The sequence below is a fragment of the Molothrus aeneus genome, chromosome 4 (assembly GCF_037042795.1).
Source record: "Molothrus aeneus isolate 106 chromosome 4, BPBGC_Maene_1.0, whole genome shotgun sequence".
Lineage (NCBI taxonomy): Eukaryota > Metazoa > Chordata > Aves > Passeriformes > Icteridae > Molothrus > Molothrus aeneus.
This window is the reverse complement of record NC_089649.1, coordinates 24,697,208-24,713,350: the sequence shown is the minus strand read 5'-3', so window position 1 is coordinate 24,713,350 and position 16,143 is coordinate 24,697,208. Positions and strand designations below refer to the sequence as shown.

General features: G+C 44.2%; 1 protein-coding gene across 1 annotated transcript; it reads right to left on the bottom strand.

Annotated features, from left to right (window-relative positions):
• Positions 1-1,798: 1,798 nt before the first annotated feature.
• Positions 1,799-11,474, bottom strand: SH2D4A (SH2 domain containing 4A). Its single transcript, XM_066548992.1, has 9 exons — positions 11,150-11,474; positions 10,218-10,377; positions 9,544-9,706; positions 7,414-7,479; positions 6,867-7,002; positions 5,432-5,648; positions 4,900-5,030; positions 4,282-4,502; positions 1,799-2,789 (listed from the first exon to the last, which is right to left on the bottom strand). Exons 1-9 carry the CDS (start codon positions 11,322-11,324, stop codon positions 2,697-2,699), a joined length of 1,362 nt encoding a protein of 453 aa, XP_066405089.1. The 5' UTR covers positions 11,325-11,474; the 3' UTR covers positions 1,799-2,696.
• Between the last annotated feature and the right edge of the window lie 4,669 nt (positions 11,475-16,143).

Below are 16,143 nucleotides of genomic sequence, written 5' to 3'. Positions count from 1 at the left end.
CAGTGATGGAGAGATCCAGCCCACAGTCACTGGTGATGTGCAGGGCAATCTAATCACAGCAGAGATCTGTCAGGACTCTCTTACAGGTGGAGATTGCACTGACAAGAGAGGTGAGGAACAGCAGGAGAAAGGGAAGCTGCTGTTACTCATGTTTCTGTCAGCCAAGTGGAGCTCTAACAGGTCTTCTAGCCCAGTTAGAAAAAGGTGAAATCCAAAGAGAACAGTCAAAAGAACAACAGATTTTGTTATGAAGGTGTCTACCCTTCCTTGTCCCCAAACCAGCTTGTGATCTTTCTCAGAATGACAATTGATTTTATCCCGGTTGAGGAGGAACTAGAGATGGCCCTCTGCAGGTGGGGAGGCCATCCAGGGACTCCTTGCTTTACTTTGTGATGACTGCAGCATACTCTGGCTAAAGGCATCGAGCAAAAAGAAATTCCCATGCTCCTCCAGGATTCATGATCTCTCCAGCAAGCAACTTGCAAATTAACTCCTCTTGTAATCCTTACACAGCATCCCTTGAAGAAGGAAAGATTTTACAGAGAAAACTCCCAAAGGTATGTCATCACCCTTGATTCTCAACTGCTGCAAGACATCCTTGCTGCACAGACTTTCAGGGTAACTGGATTTTGGAGCAATAGAAGAGCCAGTCTTAAGGGGATCTGTTCTAGCAAGGTAGTTGCCTTTGCAGTCAGTCTAGTCATCTAGATGTTCATATTTCTTGCCTCACAGCAGAAAAGTGGGTCTTCAAAAAACTGGGGCATGACTCAAACATGTGGGATGATGTGAACATGTTTTCCCTAGGCTGTACTGAGACAATATTTGCAAATAAGTAGTTTAATATAAAGGTAGTGAATCTACTGGTCCACTTGTCAGCAGGTCAAAACCTGAGGAGTTTTACTAAAGATCTTAGAGCTAAAATCGATTATGGCCTGCTATGTCCATGACAGATTGCCCTGCATCTTATTTTGCAAGTTAACACCCTGAGTCTCAAAATGCCTTTTTAGAGCATACTTTTCCTCCCTCTTTACCAGCCCAATGGTCTGCAAAACACTTCACAATTTGTCTCAGCAAGATATCAGCTGTGGCATATTCTTCACATGAAAACAGATGTTTTTCTGAAGGATCTTTCAATTTTGACAAAATTTTTAAAAGAAACAGTTCATAAAGAGGGAAGGAGGGATGTTTTCCCCCCTACAATTAATCTAACACCCTTTCTCATGATTGATACAGATTATATTGAAATTATCTCTTTGATACATGTGATATATTGCTCAAGAAGCTCATGAAGTCATTTGCAGTGGCAGAGTGTCTTTACATTCAGAATCTGTTTACATTAAGGCTTTATTTCTAGCAAGTGACACTTGCTGTAACTGGAGTGTACTTATCCCCTCTTTCCTGGAATGGAAAGCACCTGTCAGCATAGCAGTAAATTTTAAGACCAGATGATCACAATTTCTTTAAATCTGTATTCTGCAAAACCCAGATTAATGTAAGACTGAAAGTTTTGACTGCTTCTTCAAGTTGAGTAGCCCTGATCTAACAGAAAAAAGAAACCAGGTAAAAAGAGGTAAACAACTGAAACAAGACCAACTCTTATTCACTATTTGAGGATTGTGGCTCTAAAAATGATGTTTGTAGATTCAGACCCCTCAGCTGCAGAGTTTGTCATGTGCAAGAACATTGGGGAACCTGGATGAAGACTAATTTCTTATGCGATTCTTTCCAAGCTCTCCCCCAATCTTCTGAATGATGTATTTAAAGAGCATTGTAACAGATAAGAAAAAAGAACATGATGTTGAAAGAACAAGTTCTATAATGAAGTTTACACTAGATGCATCTCAGTAATTGGGACACAACTTGCAATAAATAGCTCCATTTTGGAAAACAGCATTCTTTACTGGCAAAAACTCTTCTGTAAACTGTTTTAATACTGATATAGGTGTTCCTTCTTACATTTTTAGGCTCTGTACATGTGGTTGTCATTCATAAAAATTACTCTGTCCCATCTCCTTTCCTTTTCAAAAAGGATAATCCCTCTCAATGCAGAAAGGCCTGTGTGGGAGTTAAATACAGGTTAAAAGAGTGAGGATCTATATTCAGAGGCTAGAGGAGTTTAAAAAAACGCAGTCTTCACGTGTGCCAATCTCTTGTCACAGAGAGCACCTTTCACTGAAAGGCACTCAGGGTTTGCTTGGATGTTTGGCTGAACATCCTTCCTTTCAAGGACACAGCATTTTATAGAATTAAGCTTCACATTTTGCAAATTACATATCAAGATCGATTCACCTCTCCAAGTTGTTTTGTGCCTTTGGGAAGGTTATAATCTCATTCAACTGTAGGTACTAATCTATTTCCCAGAGAACCTTGCATTCAAGAACAAAAGGCAGCTTGAATATAGAAGTCCCCCAAGGAAACCTTCAAAAACCCAATGAAAATCCATGGCAGTATCTCCCTGATCAACTGATTACTTCATCAACTCATTCTCTCCATCTTGTGGGATGTATCCAGGTTTGCAGCTTGCTGGGCTATTGCATCCTGTAGCTCACAGTACTTATCCTCCTACTGCTTTGTTGTGAAGGATACAAAATAGAGGCACTGATGGTTTCAGCTAAGTATCAGCAGCTCTAGTTCCAAGTCCAGTTCCAAGTTCTTTGTGAATACAAGTCCGGGGCTGCCCAACGAGATGGGGAGGTTTACTCAAAGAGAGAGATGTAATCTGGCTCTTGGTCCTCTTGGCCACACGGATAAAGCAGCAGCTCCTTCCCCAAGGAAGTGATGGGTTCATCCTGTTAATATAGCATATGATCAAACACCAGTTTCCAAACAGACCCTGCCTGTCATAACTTCACAAGGCAAACAGCAGTCTTCCTGCCTCTGTTATGTTGTGGATGTGTTCCCACCACTGTGTGATACAGCTCAGTTTCCTGGAGAACTCAGGGAAGGGCCCTCTGCCCTCATAACACAATGTGCTCTGTGCCATAACTCAGTGACACAGCTCTGGCAGTTATAGGAAAGAGCTGTGCTCATCCCTGAGAATGGATGAGCTTCTCTGACATGGAGAGGTGCCCTGCCTAGAAAGTGCTGGAGCCAGGAATGTGCAGCATGCAGGTAGAGCCAGACCAGGGATTGTGAACTGTGCTTCTGACTGTGTTTGTGGGAGGGACAAGGGTGGATTCTGGAGAGAGCACACACCCTCTGCTTAGGCAAGTCCTGTTCTAAGTACAGTCTGTGCTTCCAATCTCATTCTCCATCCTAGCAACAGATGCATGGTGGGAACTTGCCTTCTTTCAAGCTCACCTGGTGGGTGATAAGCAGAACCCAGTGGGGCACTTTGGCAGAGTTGGTTCATCTGCCCACATGTGCTGTAGTGCAGGGGAGCTGCAGGATTCTTTGCAGACTGTGGGCTTGGCTCTATATTCCATGTAGCTATGCACAGCAAAGCTTTAAATCCTTTAGCTCTGGTACAAATAGCTGTATAACTCCTGCTTTTAATACTTTCAGCCTGAACTGTGAAAATCATGCAAAAAGCAAGCTCACGCAGTCCAGGTAAAGTTCCATAGAGCAAATGAGTATAGCTATTGTTCTCATGTCCAGTTTTGTTTACCATGTCTGTATTAAGCTAGGCACTTTTTTAAAAGAAACAGGGATTTTAAATGAACCCATGAGAAAAATTATTGACCTGTACCTGGGCAGATCTTACAGTAAAACGAATGAACAATCCACCTGGCTCTCCTAGAAACCCATGCAACTGCAGTCAGTGCTGGTAAACACCACTGTTATTGTTGCAAGAGCCTGCCAACCTTCCTCCTTCCTTTCTATTTTTTACCTTTGCTCAGTACCACCCCTTGTCTGCTTTGATATTATAAAGACATGTTGCTCTCTTTCAGGCTGAAGGTAAGCAGGAATTTGTGTTTACCCAACTTGCCACTGCCCCTTAACGAAGGAGAGAATACAAAAGAAAGGAGTTTGTATGAGTAGGCTGTCACCTCTCATCAACATTTCTTCTAAGTAGCTTTTAAGTAACTTGGGCCCAGTATGCAAGGTGTTCTGTGTGTTTGAGGGTGAGTGAATCAAATCAAAGATACCTGAGATGTATTAGGTCACCTGGGCTGTACCAGTCAGGCTGACATACCCTTCTGGAGCATCACACAGGATACCCAGCAGCAGATAAAATGGGTCTAGTTATTACCAACTTCAAAACAACTGAATCTACTCTGTCTTATTTTGAAGTGCCCTGAGGCAATTAAGCAATTAGTGAATGCATTGCTAGACGTTCACCTTGTGGTAGTCTACAAGGTCAGCCAGTGTTGAATGTTGCAGCTGGTCCACTCCAAGAAAGCTGTAGGAATCACTGGAGGCATCAATGAGGAAATGTTTACATCCTTCTACAGACCGATAGGAGAGCACATAGCCTTTGATTTTCTCACTGACCCGGATCAGAAAACTCCCTGGTAGTGTTTTATTCAGAAGCTCTTCTGCTTTCTTAGAGGTTAGGATACCTGTTCAAAACCAAAACACAAAACTTCAGGGAGAAAAGCATTTGTGCAGGATTGGATAGAACAGTTCTCACAAGAAATCTGCTCTAAAACTAGTCCATGGCACTTCCATCCCTTTCACTGTTTTCTTGCCCAGTAGCCCAAGAGTGCTGCCATTGCTAGTAACAGGCCATGGCCAACAGCTTTTTGTTAACTGTGCCACACTTGGCCAACAATGAATGACAAATGTGGAGAGCTCGAAAGGACTGTTGCTGTGTTATGAGAGAGAATGGTATTGCAGTTGTTGAATGTTGATTCCAGTGTAGGAGCTTTACTCCCAAGACGAGTCCATATTAGCAGCCATGTTAGCAGAAAAAACTTTTTAAACACTTGGGTTGGGGTGGAAATTCCCAGGACTTACCATGGAACCAAGGTGCTATTGTGTCTGTGGTTTTCAGATAGCCAGCTCGGAGGGGGAATTGCTCCTCTTTGAACCACTTGATGATGCTTTCTTCTGTGGAATTGGAGATTGTCCTCTGGACTCCCTCTTTCCTGTTAAAAGAGACCTGTGGTTTGTGCATCAGATTCAAAAGACAGGGTTTGAGTCTCTGCATGGGACTTACATTTTGCTTAGGATTTTAAGACCGTCCCTAAACAGGCAGCTTACACCAGTTCAGCTGTATGGAATATGGTTTTCAGTGGACATCTGGCATCATAGGGGTTCTCTGTGCTCCAGACTTAAGACACTCTACTAACTAAACCTGTTACCCTCCAGGAATGAACACCTGAAGGCCTCATCACACCCCAGGCTGGAATATAGCCTAGGCTCTGTATTTTGCCCTGCTGGGTGTCTCTTCTACAGAAGGAGGAGAGACAACCATCTCAACCATCTCTTGCTAGAGCAAAAGAATCTCATCCCTTCTCCTTTCCACAGTGCACAGGGGCTTCCTTACCTAATTGCTCTCCCATTTGCCGTTGCAGGAGGTAGAAGTTTAGGCTTGGGGGGGAGAGGTGGGTATTGAAGTGGTCGCCGATCTCCTGCTGTGGCACCCTTGGAAATATCTGCCTGCTTCCCTCTGTGGATGCCCTGCAGTGAAAGCCTCCTGTAGTCATCTCTGGCTTGCCGTGCAAGGGAGCGTCTCTTCTCGTCTGCTGCCTTGGATTTCTGCACTGGAACAAAAAAGGAGTCCTACAGGAGCGAACAAGTAGCAAGTTTAAAGCTTGCTACCCTTTGGCCATCTTCCTGCTCGTTGAAATGTAAGAATAATCCATTCCACAAGCTGAAAGAGTCACTCAATTGTGAGACCATTTGCCATGTCTCTCCCATGTGTTAAGTGGCATAGTTTTCATTCCTTTAAAAGGTTAAAAACCAATTTTTTTCTGGGACAAGATTCAAAATCTGTTTTTTCTCAGTACCAGGTCCTTTTGTACACTGACACTTCTTGGTTTTGTTTCAGATGCCGACTCCTGGTTCAGATATGGATTTCTGTAGTGCCTTTCATGTAAATTGGGGGGGGGGACGGAGGGGGGACGGACACAGAACTTGAAGCTGCTGGAGTTGAAGCTGCTGAAATGACCCCAAATCAATAATTTGAAGGATTTGAAAGTGCTAATCAATTTTGGAGGGTGGGAAGGAGCCTTGCTGGAACTATTCTGGAAAGTGGAGAACATGACTGTTTTTGTTTGGGGTTTTTTTCCTGTAAAACTGCCTCGATTGTCTAGGTCCATCTCTCCCTGGAGTCTGTATGAGTAACCAGCTCTCCAGTCAGCGGTTTTTTTATCAGTCAGAAAAATAAAACCCCTAGACTGAAGTGGAAACAACTGGTGGTACAGCATTGCCATCTACTGAGCAGCAGGGGAGGAACTGGGAAGAAAAGTGCATCAGGTTCTCCTTCAGGAAGCATTTGGCAGCAGTGATGGCTGCTACTGCAAGTCTCATACTATTTGCCATTTTCCTTTCTATTTTTGGGATTCATTACATGAGACAGTGCAGAAGGGCTTTACTTGGGTGGGATCACGCTTGAATGACAGGGAAGCCCTTTTTGTTAGTCCCTGTTACTCTTGAGGACTACCCTTGTCCTCAAGAGCAGTTACTGCAAAGTCCTACAAAAGACCAGCTTCTAGTTTAAAATTAATTGTACTGGCTATACTCATGTGGTTCCTATTTGTTGCTTGTTTTAACATAGTGTCAGTTGGAAAAGTTTTCAATTTCCCTGCCCAGCTCTAGTCTCAATGCTGTGTGGACTCAGAAATATTCTGATAACACAGTGCTGTATTTCTTTCTGACCTATTATTCAGTTCTAGTATGGCAGGGGAAGGGTTGACATGACCCCACAGAGCCCTAGGATTTCTCAAGCCTTATGGGAAAAGGTAATTTTAAGATCTTACAGAATTCCTGCCATTCAGGCTCATTCTCATCCGCTTTCTGCAGTGTTCTCTGGCTCTCTGTGCTGGAGTGGCTCTGTGGTATTGGCTTCTGGGGGGCTGTGATCTCTTCTGAATTTTTCCTCTGTGCTTCCTTCATCTATGAAAGAAACAGTATGTTCAGTTTTGTCTCAGGCAAGCTTTAGCCCTACTTTTTAGCTAGCCTTGAAATACTGGGAACTCTGTCCTTTACAGTGAATCCCTCCAATTTCAACAATATAGAGGCCCTCTGTCTTTACTGAAGGTAACAACTGAGGCAGGAAGGGAAAACAGCCCACCAAAAATCATCAGGAGCATCTCCCTGTGCTACTCCCCAATCTGCCAGCCTGGTCTGCTTTGTATCATCTTCAAATCATCATACCATACATGAGGAACATAGCAATACTGGATAAAACTGGTCCAAAAGGTGAGAACATTCTTGGCTCATATGAGGCTCTGAAGCTGACTGGGACTCAAGGATAAAGCACTGACACCACTCAATGTGTTAGGAGCACCATAGGTTGCCACTTACCTGTTGGAAACTCTGCTTCCTTGCATGGCAATCTGCCAGCATCTGGTGAACATTTCTGGTTCCTCTCTGAGCAGAGCAAAAGAGTGGTGAGAAATAAATGTGACATTAGGACAATTGCTCTTTTTTTTTGTGCAATGGGTGCTTAATGCAAAAGCAGTTATGTGACATTTGTTAACAAGTTTTTCCAGCCTGCTCTGACAAACATTGTGGGGTTTCATCATATTTGGCCAAACATGCCACAGGAGGAGAAGTCAGGGGTGTCAGGATAGCCATAAGCATGCCTAGATTTGCTAAGCAATGCTCACAAGTGCTCCCAGGGAGTAGTCCCTTTCTTCCCTTCCTCTAAAGCAATCCCTTGCAGAACCAGCTATCTACAGCTTTACCTGCCTGTGCATGTTTGCAGCTGTGGCTGGATTTGCTGCAAACTCCTACTTGACAAACTGATCCAACTGGCTGGATATTTTGTGTTCTCTCTTCCCTGAGAACCAGCCCAGCTGCCCTGCCAGCAGTCCCTAGCTGAGAGCTGCCTCTGCAGACAAACTGTTAGGTTTGGCTTTCAGTCAACACCCACCCACCTCCCCATCAGCCCCCGACTGCCTCTCACAGTACAAGTGATGAGTTAACTCTACTATTCTGCTTACCAAGGTCACACTTCCTTTTAGCTCCATCACCTACTTGGCTGATATTTAATATGAACATAGCTTTACAATTTCCCTCTCCTCTTTAGGAAACTAGGAATTCCAAATGTCTGTGGAGCAGCATTTTTTTTGTAGATCAGCCCTATTCCCTGCAGCATGATACCTGGATCTCTCAGGTTAAATGGGAACTAGTGCAATTACCACAAACTAGATCTCAGAGAAGACATTTTATGCAGGAGGTGGGAAAAAGCCTCTCTTCAGGCCTAGAAAAGACAACAGGAGACTTCAGTCTGGAGCCCTCCTTCTAACAGTAAAAGCCCCAGGAACCTGGGAAGATTTACTAATAATATAATGACAGAAAAGAAAGGAAAATATACAACCCCCATCTATTTCCATGTGCAAGATTTTGAAAGGGGGGTAGATTTTTGGTGGTGGCTTGTTTGTTTTTGGGGGGTTGTTTTTGCTTTGCTTTGGGGTTTTTTTGGTCAGTTTTGACTAATAAATTCCTTTGAAAAAGAAGAACCTCCCACATAGTTGCTCAACTTCAGCAAACAGTGCAGAGAAAATCCCCATGTGACTCAGAGGCTTTTGATAAAGGAGACAGTCACTCCAAATTCCATTCACTATTCTGGTAGCAGTAGGAGAGTATTTTGCCAAAACCCAACCTTCTGTTATCATACTTTTTATACCCAAGTATGGAATGGCAGTATGATAAAAGAATATACACTCATACAAGTTCATTCAAGGCTGAATGAAAAATGCAGAATGAGATAGGACTTATCCCATTAAATTGGCAGGACATCCTGTTCCTTTTGTTCAACAGTAGTTGCATGGGTAGTTAATTTAACTCTTTATTTTTTCCTTTCTCTGCAAATGGCTTTTTGTAGATAGTTAAAAAGCACAAATGTATTTATTGCTGGAAAAAATATTTCTGTAATCAAACACCACAGGAATGCAGACACTGTATTACTGCATTTGGAGCTGTCCTGTGCTATCAATGTCATAAGCTGTTTTGTGTATTAGAAGACAAAAAACCCCAAGAAACACCTAAAATATGCATGTCAGATGATGCTGGTAAAATTATGTTCATTTGGTCTTTTATAAAAGTAAATTATTTGGCTGAGGGCTGTGATATTCCATTTAAAAATCCTAGGATAGCCTCCCTGGTCTTGCCCCAAAAGCCATTCAAACCAGCCATGGTGCAGAAGGGAAAGTACTGCACTCCTGTTTTACCCACAGAAAATGGAAGCAAAGCAATTAAGAGTAGTTTATCCATTGGTGCAGAGCAGACCTATCCCAGCTGAGAACAGCATATAGACCTGAGTCTTAAGGAAGGATGTAACAATATGGCTTCTTCTCTTCTGTAGAAGAAAAGCTTCAACAGATAGATGGCTTCTTCCTTCAGATTTGTATTTACAGCAACCAGGATTTGCTGCACTTCCTAGACCTCAAAAAACATGTTTCTTATAGTTATGGGAAAATGGAAAACTACCTTTGTGAGCTCCTGGCTTTTTCCTGTTGTATCAATATCAGTCATTCTTCTCCCATACTCTTCCTTTTTCTCCACAGTGTTTTTTGTTTTCCCATGAAGATCTGTCTCAGCCAGAAGTCCTGGCTGTGGGTGTAGAGACCATGTTGCAGAAGATTCAGTCTCTCTGAAAGGCAAGAGAGAGAGGATTTAGGAGGGAGTCACTTTCTGATGTCTGAGAATCTCGTGAGGAGGCTGCACGTGAGCAGAGCTGCAATCATGCCACATGTGCACAGGCAGTTATATCTCCAGATCAGGTAGGCGGGTAATTAAATTAATGACTTGTGGTGAGTAACCGTTGTCCAGCTGTACTCGGGCACCTGCCGGTGAATCAGAGCGATCTGAGCCCATCACCTGCTGCAGTGGCAGCATCAGTATTTCCTGTGGTCTGCAGAGGGTCCCACGCAGCAGCCTTGTCACAGGAGGCTCAGTGGGCCAGGCAATTCTTGGGCTGCAGCTGGTCTCTGCCAGCAATGTGTGTCCTCTCAGAAAACCAACCTTTGCCTGTGGCTTTTTGCCAGCAAGAGTAGGTGGGAAAACACCACAGCCCCTACAGAGAAGACCCAGCTCATGTGTCCCTAGATAAAGCCTTCTCCTCTATATCTGCCCATCAAGTCCTTCAGCTGAAGGGTGCTTACCTGCCCTCCTGGCCTTGCTCTCTCGCTAAGCGCTTTGCTCTTTGTGCCTGGATCTCTTCACAGATGGCTGCATAGGATTTATCTGAAGGATGTTCACCCATCACCCAGACCCACACTTCATTGTCAGCACCAAGTTTCCATGTCACTGACTTCCTGTTGGCTGGAAAAGAAGCAGCTCTTTGGCAAATGCTGTTTGCTGGGTACCTCTCTATAGGGCCTATGCTGCATTTGCTATGCCCTACCATTTGCTGTTGGTTACGCAGCCCCCCCAAAAGCAACTGTACATGAAGAAACTAGACTTGGATGCAGCCCACACTTGCCAATTTTTTCATACTCCTTGAGCCAGATCAGTGAAGGAGGCATTTTTGAGACTAGGAGCAAAGGAGAAGAATCACCACTGTTTCTTTTCTTGCCTTAATTCCTGACCACTGTCCTCCCCAAACTGTGTGAGGGTGAGCTACTTACAAATAGAGCACGCGAGGCAGACCTGGGAGAAGAGAGCTATCTTCCCAGCAGCCAGCATGCTGTGTAATCCTGGCAAGGGAACTTCAGTGGGAACTGCCCATCAGATCTAGTGCCTCAGGAGAGCTACTCAAATCCATGGTTATGGTAAAGACAGATTCTGAGGCACCATTTAGTGGGAAACTTAATGAGATGCATCTCCTGGAGGCAAATAAGCCCTGTCTTCCCAGCTAGGGGAGTTGAGCAATTTGGTCAAGGACAGAATATCTGGGCCAGGGAGTAAAAATCATTTTGTGCCTGGCCAAAACTACCCCATTGCAGGTGGATTCATTTCTGTTTGAAAATAAGCCTATGCCATGTCCCTTGGAGAAGAAATTAATCTAAGAATACATTGCTTCCTATTTCTAGGAAGCACTTGACTAGGCCAGATACATGCTAGAGGGTGAAGCAGCCAGGAGGCAGAGACTTACCTTTTCTTGGCAGTGGCTTCTTTGCTGAAGTCTTTTCTGCAGCAGCTTCTCTTTCCTCCCACCGTCTGATCTGTTCCTGCCTCATCTTGAAGAAGAGGATCTGCTTCTGCTCCTCGCTGAGTTCTGCCAGCAGCTCCGGATCAATGTACATGTCTGATAATATCTGTTTCAGCATGGCTGCAGGTTTCACTTACACACGTTCGTGGCGATAATCTTCAGGGATCGGATCCTCTTCCAGGCTCTGACAAGAAAGAGTGCCTGCCCGTCTGAGACTGAAGTAGGAATGCAGGCGTGCCAGAGCAATTATACTTCTCTCTCCTTTTTTTTTTTTTTTAGCTCAGACTTCCTGTGCAGACCAAAAAAAGTAAATAAGTACCTTAAAACCTGCTGTTAAGATTCCTTGGAATAAGAGGTGAGCTCAGCTCCCATGCAGCCCCTGCTGCTCTGCAGGGAGAGCTGGCCAGAAGGGGCGAGGCCTGGAGTGGGGAGGTTGTGTTGATACTGTGATAAACCCGGCTGATAGTATATCAAAGAGAGAGAGCGCTGCCTGTTAGTCATCAGAGGTGCGGCTTGGCTGTGCTCAAGCAAACATTCTCGCTGGGCAGGGAATCAATGAACCCATGACTAGATGGCTCCTCCTCCTTCCAAACAGGAAAACTTCGATGATTAAAAGTGCAGCCTGCCTCATTTTACCAAAGAAACACAGTGAGGACTTTCGACTCTGCTTTTGAGGTGGGAGCAGGAATTTCGGAGTGCTCCCGTCCATCAAAGTCAGCCTCCCAGCAAGTCAAGGGAGCACAAGGAGTGAAGCTGGTTTGATGAAAGGCCATTTGGATAGCCAGTGTCCTAGACAGCTCCTGCTATGACACATCTTGCTGATGAACCTGCCCACGTGGTGAGCCTGGCATGGGACATCCTTGTCTGACAGGATGAAGCTGATGGGGAGAAGGGGCATCCCTGTTCCTGCCCAGGATACTGGCTCATGTCCAGCATGCTGGCAAGGTATTAACACCCTCACAGCCTTGCTTTGTGCTCATGGATTTACATTTACAACAGAGATTCCACTGGAAAATTGAAAGCTCTCCTGTCACTTGGGAAGGTGACAAATGAGAAAGTAGAAACAAAACAAGACAAAAAAGGAGGTAGCCAAGCCAGCAAGTACAATACTGAAGCTTCCCAAGGATCATGCACAGAGCACACAATTATTTAGATGAAATGGGACAGCACAACAGCAGCCATCGTGAAGTCAGACTGTCAGAACAGTATCTGCTGCATTGGTCCACCTTCCTCTGTTTTACACCTGTGCTGGAAGCAAACAGTCTGTCCCAAGCATCCCCCTGCTTCTGAATATGGCTTGCCTTAAAACTGCCAGAGACACAGCTGGCTGGAGCCCCACTTCATTTTCAGCAGCAGGAGCTTGGAGCAGGGGGAGGAGCTGTAGGCAGGGAGACAAATTGCTCCTCAAGAACCTCAAGAAAAAAGAGAGCAGATCATGGTCCCAGATATTCATTGTCTGCAGCAGAAGCCAGGAGCAAGAGTCCTGGGGAGTGTGCAGTGACCAGGGTCTTAAGTCTTCTCATTTCTATTTTGTTTCTCTGATTACATAATACTTTCCCTATTAAAAAATATTACCTTCATTCTAGAAGGAAACATGAAGCTGTTGTTCCAAATCAGTATGGATTTGGTTTAAACAAATTACTTTTTTGATTTAAAAAAACTTTTTAGGGGAGATGATCTGACTTGAGCAATGCTTTCTGAGTACCCCCCTGATGGCAGAGATTTTTCAGCTCAGCAGCCACAGAGGGTCTTGGGCTGTCCTCGAGCCATGGAGATGGCATATATAGAGAGGGAAGAGCTTCCTGGGACATGACACATGAGAATCCATCAGCAGAATGCATGCAGCAGCATGTCCATGCTGCTCTGGCCTCTCAGGAGTTGGAATGGCTTTGTTATGGCATTTACTTGGGTGAACTTGATGTGCTATGCCATGGTGACAAACTGGTCCCTCTTTCCATGCCTGAAGGCACAGTGTGTTGACAAGATGGAAGGGTGCTCAGCAAGTAAGTTTCACAGTGCTGATGCAGTTTTGCAGAGTTGGATTTCCTCATAATTTTGGTTGTAAGAGGAGATTTATAATGCTGTATCCTAAAGGTACCCTTTAAAGCACCTGCTATTTTAACACAGGGAAATGACACAAGTATCTCAAGAGATTTGCAATATTTCTGTGTTAGCAGTTGTTTCATTAAAGATCTAGGAGCTGGAAATCCTTGTAATCAGTCATACACTGTTCCCTGAATCAAAGCCATATTACTGACACCTGGCTGGAAGTGGTTTTGCAGATGCTGTTTCAGCTGTAAGTAGTATATTTACAGCTCAAACTTGGTGAGGACAAAGACTGCAGTAATGGCACAGGGACCTCCAAGCGGGTAACTTGCAGGAAAACTCTAGTAGAGGTCCTGTTAAACTTTCCACTGTTTGCATTTTTTTTCATGGGAGTGGTAGGTGGGAGCTGGTTTTGTGGAGAAATAGAGATGGGAGTAGCCAAAAATAGCAAAAACTAAGTGGGGGGACGTGGGAAGCCAAACCAGGGCTTTGGGGGCTCTGCCACTCGTGTTTAAGACACTCAGCCTGAAAGCCATTATGATAAACACGATTCAAAGGCTAAATGACTCTTCAAAATGTTGTCCTTCACACAACATTTAAATCTCCTACTGGAGGGCAGCCTCTGCTCTGTGCTCCTGTAAATCATCTACCATGAACATGGGAAGTAAGCCTATGAATACACATGAAAGTGCCATAGCTTTGAGAAGATCTGGCACGAGCTCCTGCTCACATGTGCAGCAGGTGACACTTTGGACACCACAGGCTCCCAAGACACTCCCACCTGGCCATACTAGTCCTGGTCCTCACCCTCAGTGCTGCCAGCAGAGGGGAAGTTTCTCCAAGAAAACAACAGACAGGCAGAAAAATCATAGCTATGTGTTGCCATCATATTGCAAAGGTTCCATACCTTCTTGGTGATTTCTCATGGGCAGCTCCTTACAGCACTGACTCCTTCTTCTCCACAGTACAGCCAACAAACTCCATCTCTCTTCACAGCACAACCAACTCCAACTCTCATCTCTGCCAGCTAACCCTTTTGTAGCACTCATCTTCTTATTGGACACAGCTTGGCCTGTTAAGGGCAGGCCTGTTCCTAATCTTTGGTGATTGGTACAGCTGCAACTCCTCAGGTGTGAGATTATCTTCTGCACTATCTTCATTTTCTTACATTCTAGCCCTCCACGGATATGATTTTCACCGAGAAATCAAACAGCACAGTGTGAATGTGCTCATTTTCAGGGAGGCAGCTTATTCAATCTGCTGCACACATCTCCACTGTAAATGTGACAGTAACTGTAAATTTAAAATAACCCAAGAAACCCAACAGTGAGGAGGAAAGAGAATGCAAGAAAGCTGCTTCAGGGTACAGGCTGATGACCTAAGAGGATTTCTATTGTCATAAAGTAGTTTTCCCCTTAAAAGGCAGATAAGAGCACTTTGCTCAGTAAATGGTGAACTATATTATTTTGAATCAAGAGCTTCACCTTGTAGCTGATTATTTGTTTAGTGAGAGGTGGTTTCAGAGACTCCACTGGGAATTCTTTTCCCTGATCAAGAGGCTGGACTGTGAGAATGCAAATGAATTTCCTTTCACTTGCCAAGAAGCCTTGCAGCACTAGGAAGCTCAGGTTTTTCTGGATTTCTCCAGTTCCAGCCACTCCAATGCCATCAGCTCTCTGCCAGACTTCATGAAGGCATTTCTGATTTTTTTCAGAAGTGAAGCAAAGCAGAATTGCAAAACCCACCTGAAATCACTGCAGCCAAAAGTAATCACCACCCCAGCCTCGCTCTGAGTACACAAGCCTTCATGGGTTAACTGTTACACATTGGTTCCTAACGTGCACTTGTGTCAGAAATCATTTATGTTAGCAGCTGCACCGACAAGGTTAGTACCAAAACATCCTTCCGTGCTTTGGGGTTTGGCTGCTCATTTGTTTGTTTTGTTCTTGTTCGTTTGGGGCTTTTTATAATCCTCATCCTGTTCTAAATAGGGGAGTGATTAATTCCTCTCTTTCCGTTTAATTTTGCTTCAGCCTACTGTTTTTGGTTTGTTTGTTGTTTTTTTTTTTTTATTTTAGACGGAAGGAAAAACTTCTAGTTTGGATATAAGAGAACACAACTGCACAAGCACAGCCCCCAAAAGACAGAACCAGACCTGTTTGTATCTTAGCATTATAGAATGGCTTGGGTTAGAAGGCACCTCAAAGGTCATCTAGTTCCAACCCCCCTGCCATGGACAGGGCCACTACACCAGGTTGCTCAAAGCAGCACACAGCTTGGTCTTGAGCACTTCCAGGGATGTTCCAGTGCCTCAACATCTTCACGGGGAAGAATTCTTTCCTGATATATAAGCTATACCTGCCTTCTGTCAGTTTGAAGGCATTCCCCCTGTCCTGTCACTCCACGCCCTTGTCCAAAGCCCCTCTTCAGCCATCTTGTAGTCCTTTATGTACTGGATTCTGTATAAGGCTGGCATATAATGCTTGAAAGAACAAAACCAATGAAGTCACCACAACATAAACCACCTTGAAATTACCTATAGTTGAACTGACTTGTCCTATAGGTCCCTGATATTGCTGGAGGGGGCAGCAGTTATCTTGTAGCAGGTAAGAATGGATGGTAATGACAAGAAGGAAAAATAATTTGATATAGCAGCAGCCGCTGAACACATTCTGAGGCCGCAGGGCTCTATTTTCAAGGAAATGTATCTTCCCTCCTAGAACAACGTGCAAACATTTCTTGGATCATCTCCCTGTATCAAAATTACTGAGAGAATTAACGGTGTGGTGAAAAGGGTGAGAGCTTCTATAGGTTAACACACAGGATCAGATACTCAACCAAACTCAGTCACTATAAAAAAGGAGATTTCTCTAACCACGTAATTTGATTTA